The following is a 22,421-nucleotide window of genomic DNA, read 5'->3' as shown; positions in this document are numbered from 1 at the left end:
AACAAGTCTAAAAACTTAATTAATGCCCTCGCATACCACTACCAACTCAACATTAATTAATCCGTGTAAAAATCGGCGCAAAATTTCGCCTTCGTTACAAGAGTATGATTCAGTTAACACGTTTGAACATGCTCCGACGCTGTAACATCGAAATTAACTTTAAATGTGCTCAACGGTGCGTGCCTATTTATTTTGTTTCTCTAACGCGAATTAGATTTTATAAATGGAGTTCTAACAGCTACCTAAAACCACATATTCCGCTCGTATGCATGCACCTCTGCTTCTATCGCCATGTATTTGCACTTAAGCTGACTATACAGAGCCTTTATAAATGAATACAAGCCACGTGGCCAGTAATTTTATTAGGAACAGTATTTTATTTCCGTCATGTTGGCAATTAAATTTCGGTAAAATTAAAAATTATTATAACAATAAGATCAAGATCACATTAAAACGTAACGTTCTGTTTCATCGTCTGTGATTGGTATAATTTTTCATGATATACTATTCAACGAATCAGCGATCGCATCGAGCGAGGACGTAACGATTTGTCATTGTTCATTGTAAACGAATCATTAATATTGGTGACGCTAAGATTTACGGAAATTTCGTTACCAATTGTGCAATATTCGGTTGTCTAAGTTCGAAGGTCACGTGTCTTGTAAACATTTGTAAAGGCTCTGTACTGTGGATTATTTGACTGAAATTTTATTGTCTAGGACAGAATCATAAATGAGTCTTATATTTACAAATTATACTCGTAATTAATAAAATTTCGATAATTACTTATATTACATCGTTAGGGAAGCTTGGACAATTTAAAAGAATATTTGCTCATTTATACTGTAACCTGAGGGGTTATTTATTTAATTATCTATATACCGTTATGACCAGTATCATAACGAATCTGGATTTCAAAAGAGTTTACTATTCAATTCTTGAAAGGGAGTTTATAATTATCATTACACTTAATTAATACGTGGGAACTTAGAAATATTGTAGGTACGTACAGAGAATGAATTTCAGACATTTACCGTACGTCGCTCATGTAGAATGTAATCCAGTGGTTGGTTGTATGGGGTGGCACTTAAGTTGGAAGAACAAGAAAACACCAAAACTTCCAGGAAGGGATTTAATAACAATAAAAACAAAACAAACGAACAAAATAACGACACAACGGGCTCGAACAACATTAATTATGACACGCGACAGCTTACCGAGATTGAGGGAATGTGCAATCCATAGTAAAATTTGGAATGACTTTATCCATTATTAAATTAACCCGAGACTCTAAAACTAAATAGACTGCTCAATGTGGAACCTAAGGAAAAACTGCCTGTTTTTTCGGAGATCTTTCCTACATTCGACACCTCGCTTCGACACGCCCATTTCTTGGGTCCAGACGTTTATCTTCTTATCTTACTGGCGGGAACCAACCCTGAATATCGGAACGCTTTGGCATAACTATACCATGTTAATAGTTCACTAATTGACTGATTTTATATTTATCTAAATAATTTTGGGACTAAACTTACAAATAACCCTAGCCTTCCACTAGTGACTCCGTGTAGCAATACGGGACGGATTAGTCCATCTCATTTAATATATTATTATAGCTTGGAAAATCCGCCTAAAAACCAGCTATTTGATCTATTACTTTCTTTTCCAATTATTGTCAACTTAACAATTTGATTTAATTCTAATTTGGAACCTCTACGCCTTTCTCGCATTTTCGCACGTTATTAAACATTAAATTAAAAGTATGGGTTTCTTTGTTCTGTCCCAGCATAGGCTGGCGCCTCCCGGACGCAAAAGATGACTGTCACATGGTGATACGTTTTCAAGAAGTTACTTAACCCGAAGTGTTTTGGGGTTGTTCTAATTATTGTTTTGTAAATTTATTAGTTTCCGCGACAAAAGCTCTTCAGACCACCCTCTAAATGCAATATAACACCTATACTACTTGACCCTCGCACAGAACTTTTGACATAACAATTAATTTTAAGAAAAATTGTCAAGTTTACAAAAATATTAAAATCACATTTCGATAGATACTTAAAATTTTCAATCGCTTTTCAAAAAGTCACATCAATTTGTTATACAGCAATAACAATATATTTAGTCCTCTTGAAGTGAATACAATCAGTTAAACTAGAAATTTAACATTTAACCTGTTTTCTTTAAGTNAAAGAGTTTACTATTCAATTCTTGAAAGGGAGTTTATAATTATCATTACACTTAATTAATACGTGGGAACTTAGAAATATTGTAGGTACGTACAGAGAATGAATTTCAGACATTTACCGTACGTCGCTCATGTAGAATGTAATCCAGTGGTTGGTTGTATAGGGTGACACTTAAGTTAGAAGAACAAGAAAGAAACACCAAAACTTCCAGGAAGGGATTTAATAACAATAAAAACAAAACAAACAAACAAAATAACGACACAACGGGCTCGAACAACATTAATTATGACACGAGACAGCGTACCGAGATTGAGGGAATGCGCAATCCATAGCAAAATTTGGAATGACTTTATCCACTATTAAATTAACCCGAGACTCTAAAACTAAGTAGACTGCTCAATGTGGAACCTAAGGAAAAACTGCCTGTTTTTTCGGAGATCTTTCCTAAATTCGACACCTCGCTTCGACACGCTCATTTCTTGGGTCTAGACGTTTATCTTCTTATCTTACTGGCGGGAACCCTGAATATCGGAACGCTTTGGCATAACTATACCATGTTAATAGTTCTCTAATTGACTGATTTTATATTTATCTAAATAATTTTGAGACTAAACTTACAAATAACCCTAGCCTTCCTCTAGTGACTCCGTGTAGCAATACGGGACGGATTAGTCCATCTCATTTAATATATTATTATAGCTTGGACAATCCGCCTAAAACCCAGCTATTTGATCTATTACTTTCTTTTCCAATTATTGTCAACTTAACAATTTGATTTAATTCCAATTCGGAACCTCTACGCCTTTCTCGCGTTTTCGCACGTTATTAAACATTAAATTAAAAGTATGGGTTTCTTTGTTCTGTCCCAGCATAGGCTGGCGCCTCCCGGACGCAACAGATGACTGTCACATGGTGATACGTTTTCAAGAAGTTACTTAACCCGAAGTGTTTTGGGGTTGTTCTAATTATTGTTTTGTAAATTTATTAGTTTCCGCGACAAAAGCTCTTCAGACCACCCTCTAAATGCAATATAACACCTATACTACTTGACCCTCGCACAGAACTTTTGACATAACAATTAATTTTAAGAAAAATTGTCAAGTTTACAAAAATATTAAAATCACATTTCGATAGATACTTAAAATTTTCAATCGCTTTTCAAAAAGTCACATCAATTTGTTATACAGCAATAACAATATATTTAGTCCTCTTGAAGTGAATACAATCAGTTAAACTAGAAATTTAACATTTAACCTGTTTTCTTTAAGTCATTTTCTTGATGATAAACTTAATAGCTCTGCTTGAAGATCGCGTTCAAAGTTTGAGTCTTCAAAATGTGTACTACAAATATGTCCAGTTATATGATCAAACAAATCGTCTTTTGCACCGTTCTACCCATATCTTTCTAAGATTTTATCCTTAGGAAACACATTAAATAAAGTTTTTAAATTTTCTTGTTTAGCACTATCAAAAATTATTATTGCAAATTGCAACACTACACCTCACTCCTGGCATTTTTACGTGGTAAATTAATGGTTTATATTAAACACTACACCATCAACTTATTAAAAACTACTATCAATAACTAACTAATTACTGCAAAATACCCAAACAACTATGAAAGATTTACTTAAATACTTGGAAAAATGCAAAATTTCTAGTGAAGTCGCATGTAAACAAACATGAATCCTAAAGGTTAGAAATTTTGTGACGTAGTATGAGATAAGCCACGCCCATAATTTCTGTATATTACTCGACCGTCTTTTTTACGGACCGTGGGCGTGTCCCACTTGCCTACAATATGCTACAGTTCCCCCTCCACACGAGGTGGTTGAAATAACGTGATTTACGAGGACACTAAGGCCCGCTCAAAGCTGCTTATAGTTTTAGTTCGCGGTTAATGTACGCGTCGCATAGTACGCGGGTAGTGTCTGATCTCACTGTGAGGGATAGTGTAATAGTACAAAGGCTTTAAGAATATGGACAATTCAGGTATTAATTTAGAGTGAATAAAAAACAACTTCTTTACAATAAAACAAAATTTAACTTAATTTAGTAGATACTTATTTTATTGTCATATATCTACATAGGTAGCTAATAATGAAAGTATCTCACAATATTGTCTTATCTTTTGAAACACTTTTTCAAGACATAATGACGTAAACTAATGCTCTAAATAAATTAAAATCATTGGTCAAAGAATTTCTGAATTAAGAAAAGAAGAAAAATTTAAGAATACCTATTTTTAATTATGCCAAAAATATTACTGGACTACCAAGTAAACGGAACAAAAGTTGCGACGAATTAGAAATATTTTCGAAATATATTTCCCTTTAATTAAGTTTTGGGAAATTATGTACATGTTTTAAATTGTTTTTGCTGTAATAGATTCCTCAAAATTTCCCGAATATGAAAACAAATTTCCCGAAAAATCGTTTGAATGTTTATTACAAATGTATCCAAAATTTTTGAAAAACAAACTTAATGTTTTTTACAGACACGAACAATTTCGTAATTTAGAAGTTAAAAAACTATAGAAATATTATACAAGAAATTTAGAAAGGAACTTTTGGAAACATACAAAATTTTTGCCCAGTTTTAACAATTCCCGCAACAAGTGTCTCGGTAGAAAGAAACTTTTTGTGTCTTAAGCGCATTAAGACATGACTTAAGAAATACGATGACACAACAGCGCTTAAACAACTTATCATTAATGATGATAGAAAAAGAACTATTACAAAGTCTTAGAGCCGATCCTCAAATTTATGAAGACATTAGAAGTACATTTGCAAATTTAAAAGACGGACGAATAAACCTGTTTTATAAAAATATTCACTATATTTTTAAAATATTTTGTTAAAAGAGAGGCAGACGAAAAGCTGGCAGCGTTGTTGATAAGTTGGCTGGCTACCTTATAAAATTCCTTCTTATATTTTTTCATATCTTGTAATATTCATAAACCAAGTAGGAACAATTTTGTTAATTATTAGGTAAATATATCACTTTGTTTTTTTTTTCTGTTACATAACTTCATTGTAAATACAATTTTTAAAGTTCTGATATTATTATTAATAATATAATTTAATATACCTACGGTTATGGTAGGGCTATTGGCGATTATCTCCACAATAAATTCCTCTTTATTATTTGAGAGCGGCTTAATAAAATATTCAAATAGTTGCGTATTACATTTTATAAAATCCGAATGAAAATCCTACTCCAACATCAGTTTTTCTATAATATTGTAAATGCAACTAAAAATTTCCAGATACATTTAGTCGTTTGACCTTAAGTCGTTTGACCTTGAAAATTTAAGAATTTGTGCCTGCACTTTTTTTTCTTTCTTGCCCACCTAGTAAAAAACAACGGGCCTCACTTATTCACAATTTCACGAGCTGCAACTGGTTTTAGCCATATTCCAAACAATGGAATGCATTGAAATACACAATACTTATACAACTTCAAAAACGTTATGTCATAAAGTGTCGCATGTAACATCAAAAACATACCTGTATCAAATTTCATTGCATTAGATTGCTTTCTGGAAAAGATACGACCAAAATTTGATATTAAAAACTCATCTCAAAAATTCTTTTCCTATGTTCTATCAGCCTCTAAATTTATGGTCCTTTCTTCCAAAACACCTAATACAACGTTTGTCGCTTTCAGGCATTAATGGTTCTTTTTGTAATCTCAAAAAAAAATGGGTCAATTAAAGTCAGATATAACGAATTTTCACAGATCACGGATCCGAGGTCAATTTTGTAAAATTCAATATTTCGGACCCAAGATGGCCGACCAAATTTTCAAAAAATAACAGAATCGCAGCAAACTTGGTATAGGGGGGTTTTAGGGGTCGCTGACTACAAATTCGAGGTCAATTTTGCAAAATTCAAGATGGCGGATCCAAAATGGCTACCAAATTTTCAATTAATAACCGAATCGCAGCAAATTTGGTATACGGGGGTTTTCGGGGTCGCTGATTACATATTCGAGGTCAGAATTGCGAAACTCATTTTATAATATTTTACTTTATAACCTGAGTACCCAATCATGTGTTAACCTACTTATTTTCGGCTATATCTTGTTCTTTTTTCTGTAAAAGATCTATTCAAGAGTTGAATTTTATAAATCTGATCTCGGATTCGTGATCAGTGACCTTGAAAATCCCCGTATAGCAAATTTGGCGCGAATGTGTTATTTTTTGAAAATTTGGTCGGCCGCCATCTTGGATTTTGCTATATTGACCTCGAATTCGTGATCAGCGACCCTGAAAACCCCCTTGTACCAAATTTGATGCGAATCTGTTGTTTTTTGAAAATTTAGTCGGCCATCATGTATCCGCCATTTTGAATTTTGCAAAATTGACCTCGGATCCGTGATCAGCGACCCCGAAAACCCCCGTATACCAAATTTTCTGAGATTCTGTAATTTTTTGAAAATTTGGTTGGCCATCTTGAATCCGCCATCTTGAATTTTGCAAAATTGACCTCGGATGCGTGATCAGCGACCCAGAGAACCCCCGGATACCAAATTTGGCGCGAATCTGTTATTGTTTGAAGATTCGTGATATCTGACCTTAATTGACCCGTTTTTTTGAGCTTAGAAAAATAACTATCAATTCTGACCGCTAATTCACGTTCGGTGGGGTCTTAACTATATAAATGAACATTTGAATATAGAAAAAAAAATTTGTATTTTTCCTAGCACTTATTCATGAATTTTTGTTATTTTTTACCTGTTTTTTTGAGGTTAGGAAATTCCTGTGATGTGATAGCTTAATTCTGACACCGGATGCGTGATCAGGAGATAAAAATACTGCAGATAACGTATGTCGCATGAAAAGTACAGACAACTTTTCATTTTCTGTGTGGCTGTGTTATTATTCATGTGTTTTAGTGTAAATTAGCTCTTTAAAAAATATATATTATCTGTTTTATTTTGGTTAGTGTTAAAATTACGGTACGGTTTTCACATATTACCTTGAGTTTAATTCGATAAAACTTACTACCTTGAGCAAAAATTTTAGATTGTAAGAGCATTTGAACTTAATTATTTTTTTAAACAACTTTTTGTTCTTGAAACAAATGATCTCGGAATAAAATTTGTTATTGTATGCATAATCCTTTTTATTCAAACTTCTCCATCATCCCGTTGGTTTTTGGGCAAACAAATTAATGCAATACCCATGCTCCGATTCTAAGTATCCTAATATTGAATAGGGGGATCTTCACTGAACAAACAAAGGATTAAAAATAGGTCTGCTTACCTAAGGCCGCCCAAACCCTTTCATCTGTTTCCTCGCCCCATTTTGCAACAGACGTTGCTCGGATTTCTCCATTCACCAAATCACAAAATATGATGTACTCTCTGAGGATCTCGCTGCCCTCTGCACATTCCGCAGAAGATCTTGTTAGAAAAGTCACGTTTATCCTGCGAAACGAAAAAACGGATTAGTTTATATTCAAATGTATTCCGGCGGAAAAAAATAAATAAAACATCGGGAAAGACATATGTGTACTCTGCCTTTTACATTAATTTACTTTTACCTAGTATAAAAATTACTTAAGTAATTAAAAAAATCAGAACTAATGTTGTTCAAACAAACTAGAGTATTGTAGTAAAAAATATACTTAATCTAATATGAATACACAGCATTTAACGTTTTAAATATCTTCCATTAAGTTTGAAAAATCAATTAAAGTTTAACTTCCATTTAGTACAGCTAACCACTTTATTGTAATAATTATTTATCTGCAAGTACTGATACATACTGAGTTCAAAAAGTGTCATGTCAAATTTTTTGAAGACTTAAACAGAAAAAATGGGAAATAGTTTAAGTAATTTTTGTTATGAAATGTATGCTATGTTTTAAAAAAGATAATTGATAAATTTATGAAGAACAAATGGGAAGGTTTAGGAGTATTGGACAATAAAAAATTTTGATAGTGATTTTTTCCAAGAATTTGTTCCATATTTTGACAAGAAAAATACTTTGCCTCAAAACTAATCCATATATTGGTTTATTTTGAATATTCACTTATGATTGATGATGCCGTTGGTGATGTAATATTTTCCATCAGGAACACAAATTCGTATTCATAATATAATTTCACATTAAAACTGTAACTCGAATTAAAACTTTATAATTTAAAATTCGTTACCAAAATTTGCCTCGTTTCAATGAAAATGTTTATGAATTTTTGATGATTCAGAACATTAAAGCACATTTTAATTTGAATTTTTTAGAATAGCTTCTCTTCTTTCCTTAAAATCCGAATCATTCTTATAAAACGAGATATTACAGCTTACTCAAATTATTTTTTTATTCTTATTTCTATAGAAAATTTTTGGTGGGGACCTTGGGTACACCATTAAAAATGAAGTGTCAAAAGTCCCCATCGATCCCATGTGTGCTAAAAATGTTATTCGGTGTCAAAGGACAAAATTGGAGGTTTTTTGGATTTTTTTCGAAAAGGGTATGTTTCATCAAAAAAAGTAGCCCTGACAAGAATTATAGATCTTAAAATTATCTACAAAAATGGTCCATATACTTTTTTTTTAAGAATCACCATTCCTGAGATATCGCGATTCTAATAGTTGAAGGAGTCACGTTCTACATGATATGCACACATTTCCACACCACCTGTGAGGTAGTGTACTTTGACGCGCTTTTTTTAACGTGGTTTCCCCGGTAGGCCTACTCCACGAACTGTTATGACGGAATTTTCAGGGACAAACCTCTTTTAACTGTATGATGATTATTGATATTGATATTGGTTATTGACTTTAACTGTAGTTCTGATTTCTTTTGATATTTTAATCTGATTCATACTCTTCAAAGTCGACTTCAACAGTCACGTCTTTTTCGATTTCTTCTTCTTCTTCCTCTTCTTCTTGCTGGATGTTCATAAATTGTTCAAATGAAGATTAATCAGCTGTCTCTTCATCGAAATCACATGAATCTTCATCTGTTGTATTCAATTGGACATTTGAGCAAGACTGGCTTTGGCAATTAGTACACGCTGGAGAACACAGTAACCCTACTCTTCTACAGCCACATTTAGCACTACAACCTTTTTTGCAATTGCAAAAAATAGTGTTTAGGAGTTTTTCCAGAACAGTTGGAAGTTTGAATCGGTTCCAAAGTATTATCTGTTAATTTCCAACCCCAGTCTTCTGGGTTCAGTTGATTGCCTAGCCATGTCTGAACTTGATAGTATACTCGATACAAGTGTTGATTAGCAGAAGCCGATGTTGGAGGAAGACAAGATAGTTGTACTTGTTTCTTGTTTCGTGTATTTTTTACAGAAGTTAAATATCTATATTTATCTATACAATCATTTTTGTTGGAGTTCCTTAACAGCAAGGAGAAAGCGAATTCCTTTTGTGATTATTGTTTGAGGTGAAGAATCAAGTTCTGCAATCAACCAAATCTTTTTTTCCAAATAATTTTAATACTGATGTTTTATCCCTTCTGAACATTGCTGATGTAGTATCGCAGCCGGTTATCGCATGTAAAAATAATATTTGGTTTTGGCATTTTGGATAAGCAGATAAACTTTTTGAAGAATATATTTCTGTTCGCTGTTGAGCCTTTCCAGGTTTTAAAAAGTATATAATTTTATTAATTGGAGTTCTTGCAGTGAGTAGTATTAATAAGTCAACATCTTCACCAACTACAATAGTTGTATTTACTGCATTAAATTGTTCTATTGTTGTTTCAATTATAAGGACATCTGCGTCATTTTGACTAAGGGACTGAGTTTCTTTTGAGTGTACACTCTCAGAATAGTATAGTTTATACATATAAGAGACTCAAATAGGCATTTTTACTTGAATTAAGTGCCTGACTATGTATATACGTTGCATATATGTGCATATCATGTATAACGTGACTCCAACTTTTAGAACCGCGATATCTCAGGAATGGTGGTTCTTAGAAAAAAAAAGTATAAAGACCCATGTAGATAATTTTCAGGTCTATAATTTTTGTCTGAGCTACTTTTTTAATAAAACTTACCATTTTCGAAAAAATCTCAAACCTCAAATTTTGACTTTTGACCCCGAATAACTTTTTTAGCACACTTGGGATCGGTGGGGACTTTTGACACTTTATTTTTAATGGTGTATCCAAAGTCTCCACCAAAATTTAGCTCTGTCGGAATTTTTGTTATTTGACCACTATTTTTATGACTAATTTGACCGGACTATAGTTTATTCAACAAAACGAGAATAATGAAACTCTTCAACGCTGCATGAAATCACACAAATATATTTTTGTAGGTTGGTATAAACGCGTCAATTCTTGCTTGGTTCCAAAAACGCTCAACTTTTTGGAAAAACAGCATCGTGTTGACATCTGTGAAACAATGATTTCTGACTACCAGGACGTCATGTAACGCATCATTACTGGAGATGAGACTTGAATCTAGGCTTACGACACGGAAACAGCCTACCAATCAAGTGAATATCGTGCAAAAGATGAACCATGACCAAAAAAACCACGCCAGTCATTCAAAAATCAAGGTAGTATTGACAGTCTTCTTTGATTATTATTGTGGCGTAGTGCATGAATATGCAAAAGGTCGGAATTATGGACAGACAACTCTTGGTTTTTGCATAATGATAATGCACCAGCTCATCATTGATGATTCGAGACCATTTCGCCAAATATTCAACTCATATCGTTCCTCAACCACCATATTCGCCTGATTTAGACCGACCGACTTCTGGCTATTCCCTAACTCAAAAGATCCGCTCCGTGGGTACCGTTTCGACTCGATCGAGGAAATAAAAGTCGAATCGACGAAAGCATTGAAGGCCATAACGGAAAAGGACTTTACAGACTGTTTAGAGAGATGGAAAAAACGTTGGCATAAGTGTATTGTATCGGGTGGGGATTACTTTGAAGGCGACGAAATTGATTTGGAAGCGTAAATAAAGATTGTTTATTTTTTAAACAAATTCACCTTATTTTTTTTACAACTGGTTATGATTGATTTAAGCTTGGAACACATTATTAGGTTTGTTTCTTTAGCAGTCTCAAATTGTTTTGAAACTATCAGATATACTCGTAAGTTTTCAAGTACTTTCAGCGATCCTAAAGTCATGAATTGCTGCAGAAAGATATCTATTATATCGTGTAATGATTAGACACATCGGATACGCGACCATATATTTTTGAAAATACAATACAAATGTATTTGAATATAAATAGACTCTGAAGTAATCCTATATTGATTTTGCCTAATAGCAACTCCGTTACATATTTAAAGAAATATAGACTTTTCTCTTTGAAATGGTTTAATTAGATGAGTATGAGAAAATGTTAGTTGCTATGTACCTACCTATTTCTGCTCAAGTTGGGTTAATTTTACGTCAACATTAAATATGTAATGGTGCAGCTTATTAAATCTGAGCTTGAAACCACTATGAATAATGAAATATATTAATGAAATAAAACCTGCAGTTGATCCCATCTATGTGATGCAGGTCTCTTATTCACTAGAGTAGAGTAGTTTACTATTAGAAAAAATTATTATAAGATTCATTTTTAATATGCCTCATATAAAACTTGTGAGGAAAAGTTTACAAGTTTAGCATCTAACATATTTCTAAAATGGTTTGTATAGAGATAGTGATTATAGCACTTATATTGAATTATATTCTCAGCTAATAGGATTATACACACAAAGTGTGGTTAGAAATTTTATGGTTAATGTTGACAAGGGAACTTTGCAACATAAACCATTTATGAAAACTGTTTTAAAACATAAACGTTATTAAGGTACTGGGTTTAGCTTGCGTCGTGTGAACAATATTATACCCTATGCCGAGAAATCTGTTCTTTATTTTCTGGAAACACAATTTTTATGATTTGATATTTGAAGAATCTTGTAAAATAACAATGTCATCTACAAAATGAAGGGCGCCGATTTACATTTCGAATCCACAGAAGGTTTCATGTATCACAAAAAAAAACTAAAAAGGATTAGGGAAAATGAAAAGGGTTTCATTTTCATAGTTAATGTCTTGCAATAATGTATATTTCTGACAACTAGGCTAACTGAGAAAAATATAAGGCACCGCTTTTAACCTGGTACATTTGTTATCACATTGCAGGTCTGCTGAAGTGATAAACATGTTTTGCCTGAGGACAATGTCGGAAGAATACTTGGAAAAGTTCTAAATTCTGAAAATCCAAGTCGACAATAGATCCGGTAAGAGATATATTTGTTCTTTGTAAAGTTTGATGTACTGCTATTACTACTTATTACGAAAGTTTCTGAGATCTTACCAACTTTTAAAACTTTCCTGTGCTGTTTAGTATCGTAATAGCAGAGCGGTTTCTAATAATAACATTCTTAAATTTAACTGAAATCTTTACTATGTAATATAATAGTGCAATAAGGACTATGTACGACGTATGAAGAAAATATAGAGACTGGTTAGAATTGTACAGGGAACTTTGAAAAACAGTGCTATAAATTCAGGAGATGGAAGGTTATTAAGACGACGATTTTTTTCTATGGACCATACAGATAAATGTACATTTGTATTCGTCTTGAAAGGTGTGGCTAAAACCTTACCTAAAAAATGACACCCTGTATGTGAAAAACAGAAGAGAATAGACTCATATTCACAGGAAAAAATCCTCTTATTTTTGCCCCTGAATTTATGCCACGATTTTTTTAAACATCCAGCGGGAAATAAACTAAACACAACACGATCTTTATTCAAGATATTCTTAGATGTCTTAATTAATTCGTCTGAGAATTAACGAAGTAACATTACACGGATAAAATAAAGTAATTAATAGCACTGTTTGCACTATTATTAAGTCAAAATTACAATGTTTAACAATCAGGCTTTGAACATATAACTAGTTGAATTTTAAGACTGCAAGTTTAGTTCTAGTAATTACCTGATTCTGTTCGAAGTTTGACTATATCTTTGAAGCAGCAGAGATAGTTTAATTCATGTATGCCACGTGTAAATATTAAGTTTCTAAACGTTAAACTAGTTCCTAATATGTTACAGAGTATATCAATTTCTGTTCGTAAAGCTTGTCACATGATCTTTCTTTATTCTTATACGAAAAATAGAGTGCCTTTATTATTAGCTTCGTTTGTAGGGTTCCGTGAATGTTGTTAATAGTTGAACAACTTTCGAATTAGTTGCCACATCGTCTATATAGGGTGTCCGGAAATGATGAGCAAACCATTAAGGGGATAATTCTAGACCGAAAATAAATCCTAGCTCTTTCTATAACATTTTTTCCAAAACTGATTATTATTAACGGAGTTACAGGGTGTTAAAGTTAAATTTTATTTGCAGTTTTTTTGCAATACCTTTTGCCATACTCATAATATTTTGACGAAATTTCGTATATGAGGGTTTTTCGGGATGAGGATTATAAATTTGCCCACCGTTTTTTCGCATTTTGTAGAGGGCGCCACATACGAGCCTTTATTTTGATTTGAATGGTTCCAACTTTTTTGTGTTACACTTTATGCGACTTTTGACTGAATATTTTTGTTCTCCTAACCTTTTGACATAAAAAAGGTTTATTTTATTTGTTTCGATAAATCTAACCGTTTTCGAGAAAAACGCTAAAATAACATTGCTTGCATGTGATGAATGCGAAATAATTTTAATTTATTTTCTACATTAAACATAGCATGCTTCGGAAACAATCGCTTAGTTGCCTTGGAAACAAGTTTGTGGAGAATTAATTTTGACATATAATGGTGACCAAAATTTTCGTAATATCCCTTTCACGGACGAAGCTGGATTTGGCCATGATGGCTTAATAAACCTCCACAATGAGCATTCTTGGTCTGATGAGAATCCTAATTTATCAAAATAAGTTTTGCGTCAACGTGTGGGCCGGTATTGTAGGGGACTACTTAATTGGGCCACATTTCTTTCCACAAAGACTCGATGGTGAAGTTTACTTGGATTTTTTAAGAAACCACTTACCTATTCTATTGGAAGATGTACCACTCGGATTAAGAAATGCAATGTGGCTGCTTCAAGATGGCGCGCCACCGCATTTTAGTTTAGCGGCCAGAGAATTCTTAAATGAAACTTTTCCTGAAAGGTGGATAGGACGCGGTGGTTTTGTACAGTGGGCCCCTAGATCCCCTGACTTAAACCCAATCGATTTCTTTTTTTGGGGCTATCTGAAGACGCTTGTATACAGGACACCTGTGAATAGCGTCGATGAACTGAGAGAAAATTTTTTTGCTAATTGTGAGGTAATTAAGCAAAAGGAAGGAATATTCCATTAATTAATTTATGCATTGAAGAGGAAGGACGTCACTTTGAACCTTTGATTTAAATGTTTAATTTGTATTTGTATTGTTCTAGTAACTTACGTATTTTAACCTTATGATTTTGTTAGTAAACCATTATTTATTTGTTGAGGACGTTATTTTTTTATTATTTATCATTAACCACCATCAGCGTAACAACAAATTTTCACAAACTGTCAAAATCTAATCTGTCAAAACTAATTCTCCACAAACTTGTTTCCAAGGCAACAAAGCCCTTGTTTCCAAAGCATGCTATGTTTAATGTAGAAAATAAATTAAAATGATTTCGTATTCACCACATGCAAGCAATGTTATTTTAGCGTTTTTCTCGAAAACAGTTAGATTTATCGAAACAAATAAAATATTACTTTTTTATTTCAAAAGGTTAGGAGAACAAAAATATTTAGTCAAAAGTCTCATAAAGTGTAGCACAAAAAAGTTGAAACCATTCAAATAAAATTAAAGGCTCGTATGTGGCGCCCTCTAAAAAATGCGAAAAAACTGTGAGCAAATTTATAATCCGCATCCCGAAAAACCCCCGTATACGAAACTTCGTCAAAATATTATGAGTGTGGCAAAAGGTATTGCAAAAAAACTGCAAATAAAATTTAACTTTAACACCCTGTAACTCCGTTAATAACCAGTTTTGGAAAAAATGTTATAGAAAGAGGTAGCATTTATTTTCAGACTAGACTTATCCCCTGAATTTTTTGTTCATCATTTCCGGACACCCTTTATAGATCCCTAGATGTTTTGAAAAACACAACGCTTTCTTCTTCAGAAATTCTGAAAATGGAAATTAGATCCTCTGTCTGGTATTTATATTTAGGTACACTGTAGTCCTCGTTTCGATTGAAATTATCCAGATTTCTGTGGAATTCTGTTGCCTGTAGAGTTGTAGTCAAAATCTTCTTCTCTCACCAGAGTTCTAGTATTAGTTAGCTCTATGTGTTCTGAATCTGTTCAGGGTCCAATGGTTGCTGATTTTTCTGTTGTTATTCTTCAATTAACAATTGTGCTTCTTTAGCATCATCTGACTGTCTTCCCGTTTGTTCAAAGTATACAGGCTGTTACAAATTCGCTTCTCGCTACAGTGATCTCGGAAACGGTAAGAGGTACGAAGTAGCTTAAATAGAGTCAAAGTTGCCTAATCAGGGGACCAACATTATGCCTCTAAAAAATCAAGGCTACCATGATTAGTTTTCGAAATACTTGACAAAAAAAAATTAATTTTGGAAATCCGTTTTCGTTTCATTTCAGCCTTGTTTGAGGTGATATTGAAAAAAGAAGAACACTATCTCAAGGCCACTTTTTGCCCTCTATCGAATGGCATGATCAATTTTTATATGTAACGCTTCATCTTTCCAGGACCATCATCAACTTAATTTTTTTAAATACGACTCTAGAAATTATATTACATTTTTTGCAAGCCTTCATGACCCGCAATACTGTACTGCCTCAGCCCGAACCAGATTGAGAAGTTTTGTCTCGAAAAATTCATCTTCAGTGTATTCGTTCTAAATTTATATAATTTTTTTATTTAGACTTCTTTGTTTATCGAATTATCATGCACTGTAAGTGTCGTTAGACCCTGTGAAATCCATCTAGTTATTTAAACTATTACCACCACGCGTTACAATAAAACATTTATTATTATCAACTATTACCATCACTTGGTCATACATAACTCAATAAGTTGTTGCGTCAAAATTAAAACATTATTACAACTTTAATTTTATTATGACAAATTAATTCTTAAAAATGCATATGAAGAACCAAACTGAATATTATTCTTTAAAATATTTCAGTAAATGTTCAAAAACATTTTCATTTTGTATTGGCAACTGTGAAAGAGCATGTCAGATGTATTTGTATGAATATCCTAAAAAAAATAGATCGGAATTTGTTTGAATTTTGAGCACTCGAGAAGCCTAGAAATAACTATGGACACGGGAATAAAGATAATAATTTTTTTATTTTAATGCGTGGTGGTAATAGTTTAAATAACTAGATGGATTTCACAGGGTTTAACGACACTTACAGTGTACGATAATTCAATAAACAAAGAAATCTGAATAAAAAATTTAGATAAATTTGGAACGAATACACTGAAGATGAATTTTTCGAGACAAACCGTCTGAATCTGATTCGGGCTGAGGCAGTACAGTATTGGGGCTCATGAAAAAACGTAATAAAATATTCGTATCGGTCGTATTTAAAAAAATGAAGTTGATGATGGTCCTGGAGAGACGAAACGTTGCATATAAAAAAAAATGATTATGCCATTCGATAGAGGGCAAAAAGTGGCCATGAGAAAGTGTTCTTCTATCTTCAATATCATCTCAAACAAGGCTGAAATGAAACGAAAGCGGGTTTTCAAAATTTCGTTTTTTTTTAAATATTTCGAAAACTGTTGATTTTTTAGAGGCATAATGTTGGTCCCCTGATTAGGCAGATTTGCCCTCATTTAAGCTAGTTTGTATCTCTTACCGTTTATTCAAAGTAGGTATACAGCTGTCTTTATTTTCCTTGAGGTATTGTAGATGATATTAATATTCTGTCCCCTTAAGACATGACCTATTTTGACAGTATCCTTGTATACAGTACAGGAAGGTAGATACCAGATATTTTACATTCTTCTTCTATCTTCTTTCTTAATGTATTCTTCTGCTGCTGACTAGTTATATACCTGTTCATGTATCTATTTCCTTCAAAAGAAAATCGTTGGTCCTTGTCAAAGTGCTAGTGACTCAGGTTCAGATATCTATCTATGTGGGGTGGTTATCTGTTAACGTTGTGCTCTAGGAGTCGTCTGGTCTGGAGGACATGATACCATTTTCATCCATATCCATGGTTCAGGAATTTTTATGCTCTTATAATGTATGTATCATCAACATATCTGAACCAATATTCTGACTTTAGAGATGTTGCTCCTGGAAAGCTTCCATGTAGGTATTTATTAGAAGTGGGGACGAAACTCGTACCTAAATAGAAGAAGTTCCATCTGGTCCACAGTTCTCTCTTTCAAGTCTACTAATATCTCATGGTTGTGCAACAAGCACATTTGGTATCAGAAGACTTAATCTCCAATTTCAGAACATAACATAAAACAATGAAACCAATTATAATATGGATGAAGATAACATCAAAAACATATTTGAATGTGTTAGTTTCGTTATTGGCTATTTTCCGAAACGCATAAAATATCAATATTTTGGGATCACTCGTGTCAGCGAAATGATGAATTTCCTTTTAATAAGTTCGAGTTTTATGCTCATATTGGTAGCTCCCGCAAAACATAAATTACCGCTCAACAATAACGGCGAAATTTGAAATAGGGGAGCTGCGAACTGCTAGGTATGCGCCTGAAATTTAATTACAGTATTGTTTATCGCTTTAATTATATTGCAAGCGGTGGAAAATGAAATCTGTGGATATTTATGCCTAGGATTGACCCCAGCGGAAGTAAATCTAGTCAATGCATTTGAAGAAATTTGGTTTAAGTAAGTACCTACATATCTGAACAAAATTGAAGACATTACACAGTCCAGATCAAGAAATTTATGTAAAGGTAACATATTAAAGGAAATATTTAGAGGAAGTATTAAGTAGAGCAAAATATTACAAATAATGACATTTGCCATAAAAATTTCTATTATACCATCGTTGATAAATGAAAATAAATTCAAATGGCATGTGCCCTAATAAGGTTGTTTTTCTCTTGATTTAAAAAAATACTAATTAAATGAGATAATTTTGTTTGCAAAGATGTTTAAATTTAAAAGGGTTACAGTTCATACTATTTAGTGTACTAGAACAATTAGCTTCAAAAACAAATTTTTCATTTAGTTCCTTTCAAATCGATTTGAGTAATCTGAGTAATTAATCATACTCAAATTCAGCTCCCCTTGAACGATCAATAACTTAGGATTAATTTAATGCAGTCCCTTGGACCATTTAGGCCAGTTTATCATAAACATTCCCATTTCCCAATCTCCTCAATTAAGATTTGAATATTTCCTGTTGGAAGTGTGATAACATCTTAATTTATCGAATTTTCAGGGTTTTGGGTTTTATAGCAGTAATTAGGTATGAATCAAAAGCTTTAAATGCGATATAATAATTACTATTAACATAGATCAGTCACTTGTCTCAGAAGTTTGTTCTTTGAACCGGATTTCAATGAATGAATATATTTTATTTCATAAATAAATAATTCGTTATTACAAATTTATGATTGTAACAGCCACAAAATTATCGACACTAAATCAATTTTACTGAGAAGAAATATTCATAGTATTTCATCTAAATGTACGAACAGAATTGATTCTACATAAATCTTGTAATCCCCGTCCTTGAGAAAGTTTGTAACTTTAATGCCAGATAACTGTTTTGAATAAAACTCGTATTAGAATACTTGCCTTCTCGAAACAAATAATGGAAATTAAGATCTATAGAAATACTTATTGCCGTTTCAGTATTTATACAAATAAGTCCCATTATAATTTAAATTGCTGTCAAGATTCTTTTTACGACGATTTATACTTCCAATAATTATGATATTTTTGCCTATACTTTCAAATATATTAAGAAATGAAGATGCATCAAAGGTAAATAAATCAATTTTAAAATAATATTTTGATAATTTGCTGGTTTCTCTGTAAAATTTTATAAGTTTTTGGTACAATTCCCGTCATGCATCTACACAGATATATCTAGAACTTGATACATAATATTGTTTTAATTTGAAATGACTGTTTATTGACATCCAATGCCTTTACCGATCAAAATACTAATACAGAACTGTTCTACTCGAAGCTGGCTCTAAACTTTATAGGCTTTCTGGAAGATTAGGTATTTACCAAATCTGTTTTTGTTGTGTTTAGATTAGAAGGCAACTATAATAGCTAATAGTGTACATTAATTTATGCAAATTTTCTAAGCCACGAGCAATATCATGCCATCAATTTATGATAGCATAAACTGAGATAGCCCAGATCCAAAGTTTATACCAACCTATCTTTGTTGAATAATCTATTGTCAAAAATTCTTCGCCATTTATGGAAAATTTATGAAAAACACTTTGGATACCTTTAATTTAATTTATAAAAGCTTCCGAAGAAGTGTTACCATCTTGTTTACTGAAACTTCGTTCACATTTTTATGAAACTTATATCGCTTTAACGTGATATAGGACATTTTTATTAGAATTTCGACATCGTAATAAAATGCAGTTTCTAAATTCAGACAGGGAGGGAAATTTATTTCTTTTTGAAGTCTGATTTATTTCAATATCACGGACTACCCTGACGTTATTGCCCCTCCCGCTGTCCCGTTCTGACGCGAGTGTTAGTTTATGGACCACCTCCCAGATAGGCTGATTAACTCCAGGAAATTGGAATATAAATTTACGTATCACTGGTGTAATGGACACTATCCCATTAAATTTCACGTCGCCGGCCAGCGTCCTGATTCTACCGTTTGTAGGCATACCAACGTCAGCAAATGGACTCCAAAATGTTTTTCTCTTTATTGCGTGAATGTAAAAATGTGAGCAGATGCTTTTTTCTTTTCGAATATAGGGTGCTGTAACACCAAGTCTCCCCGAAAAACAAATACAGCAATGTTTCTTAAGCTCACTACTATCCTTTAAGATAAAATATCAAAAACAATTTTTAATCGTCAACGTAAAAATTATTGAAGATACATGGCTCAACTAGCATTGTATTATACCAGTAATATCTAATAAATATATTAATAAATAAGAAAATGTAATTTTTTTCAAATTTTATATTTTTTTATATATAATTTTCGTTCTATTAATATTTATTAATTCCATTCACAAGAAAGCTTTACGTGTTAGTTTTTCCAAGAGACGTGTTAGCACAAAATATACAAGACGTTTCTTTGAACAATTGCATTATTTAACAATTTTATTGTATTTTTTATAATAATAATGTTTATCCATTTTGCTACAAATTGTTAGTGTAACTCGTTTGATAAAGAACACTATTTGCCTTCATTTGATCGTTTTTTTAATTTATTTGTGTTAGCGTCTATAATAGAGTAAAAATACGTAAGGAAACGTTGGGAAACAATTATTCTGCAGGCTACATGCTTCGTCCAGCATTGAATTACGCCTGCAATACCTAGTAATAGCTAAGATCGTTCGTCAGTTGCATCACCAGACACAGAATCGTTTCGAACTTGTTAGTTCTCATCAGCACGCTCTGGGTGAGAAGACTGACGAACGATTTAGCTATTCGGAAGTATATCTACTGACATGTTTTGAGCGTGGGTGAGATGTAACCTATAAAATATGACATATACCTGCTAGCGGAAAGTGATCTACTAGTATGATAGCTTCTAATGTCGCAATAGGCAACATAAACTTTTTAATTAATGACATTCTGGAAAACAAGCAGTTAAAGCTGGACAGGGTGTGTAGCCCGCAGACTAGTTGTTTCCACAATATTATTAGTTATAAAGTTTATTTCGTCTAGTAATACACTTTCATAGTACCTTTAGATTAGTAGGTCGTTCTATTTTCCTTGTTTGTCATGTTTAGACATTTTCCTATTTTTACTTAAATGACTCAATTTTTTAACATATAACACATTTGTTTGGATGGTAAATATGAATTTTTATGGTACTTTTCAATTCGCTATTTTGGATTTAAGAGTTTCCGAATTAAAACCATAAATTCGTGACTGGCAACTTTGAAAACCACGAGTAATCTTCAAATTTTGAATGATTTTCCGATTTTTATTTCCGCCATATTGGATCTGCCATCTTTTATTCAAGAATTTTCGGATTCGGACTTCAGATTCGTAATCAGCAACCCCAAAAACTCGCTGTGACAAAATTCAGGCAAAAACACTGTATAGAAAAATGTGTGACTTAATGGGGTAAGGGTAAGTCGAGTCGGTCTGAAAATGGTTTCTAACTCATCCCTCAAGATGTATGTATGTATGTATGTCGGAGGGGTGGTGGAATTGTCTTCCACCACGGCACTTAGGCCTTATTAGGCCCCTTGTACACCCTCCTTCATTACTCGAGTACTTTTCTTCAATCCATCTTATTTACTACACGGATGGCTTGGTGGCAAAGTCTCGTACAGTTAATGTATGATAGCATGGTCTTGAGTTACAGAGATTTCTTGCTCTGTTCTCATTACCATTTATCGGGGACCACACGCGTGCGGCAAATGTTGGGCGACCCAGGTCTCTTGGCCACAGCCACGTCGCCGAGCCTGCCTTAGGTCACCCATCCAAATTCCAGCCCACGTNTCTACATCTTAAAATATGTAGATTAATAATAAAGATGCGAAATGTAATATTACAGTAAAAATAAATTAACATTCAAATAAGATTTATTACAAAACTATGAACTTATTATTAGTTACTTTTCACACTATATAAGCTAGGCAATATCCAAAACTAGGATTAGTTCATGGCAAACGATATTTATTTAGTCCAAATAAATCCTTTTTTCAGTGTAGGTCGTTCTATTTTCCTTGTTTGTCATGTTTAGACATTTTCCTATTTTTACTTAAATGACTCAATTTTTTAACATATAACACATTTGTTTGGATGGTAAATATGAATTTTTATGGTACTTTTCAATTCGCTATTTTGGATTTAAGAGTTTCCGAATTAAAACCATAAATTCGTGACTGGCAACTTTGAAAACCACGAGTAACAAGTAATAATCGTCAAATTTTGAATGCTTTTTCGATTTTTATTTCCGCCATATTGGATCTGCCATCTTTTATTCAAGAATTTTCAGATTCGGACTTCAGATTCGTAATCAGCAACCCCAAAAACTCGCTGTGACAAAATTCAGGCAAAAACACTGAATAGAAAAATGTATGACTTAATGGGGTAAGGGTAAGTCGATCAAACCCTGGTCTGAA

At 32.9% G+C, this 22,421-nt stretch overlaps 1 protein-coding gene across 1 annotated transcript in view; it reads right to left on the bottom strand.

Moving 5' to 3' along the window:
• LOC108914789 overlaps positions 1-22,421 on the bottom strand; it is an 80,991-nt gene that overhangs the window by 45,648 nt on the left and 12,922 nt on the right. Inside the window, exon 3 of the mRNA XM_018720681.1 lies at positions 7,456-7,619. Coding sequence (XP_018576197.1) covers positions 7,456-7,619 — 164 coding nt within the window. The remainder of the gene's footprint in view (positions 1-7,455; positions 7,620-22,421) is intronic.

This window comes from Anoplophora glabripennis, unplaced genomic scaffold, assembly GCF_000390285.2.
Source record: "Anoplophora glabripennis isolate ALB-LARVAE unplaced genomic scaffold, Agla_2.0 scaffold19, whole genome shotgun sequence".
Lineage (NCBI taxonomy): Eukaryota > Metazoa > Arthropoda > Insecta > Coleoptera > Cerambycidae > Anoplophora > Anoplophora glabripennis.
Note: the sequence above shows the minus strand (reverse complement) of the source record. Positions and strands in the feature narration are given on the sequence as shown.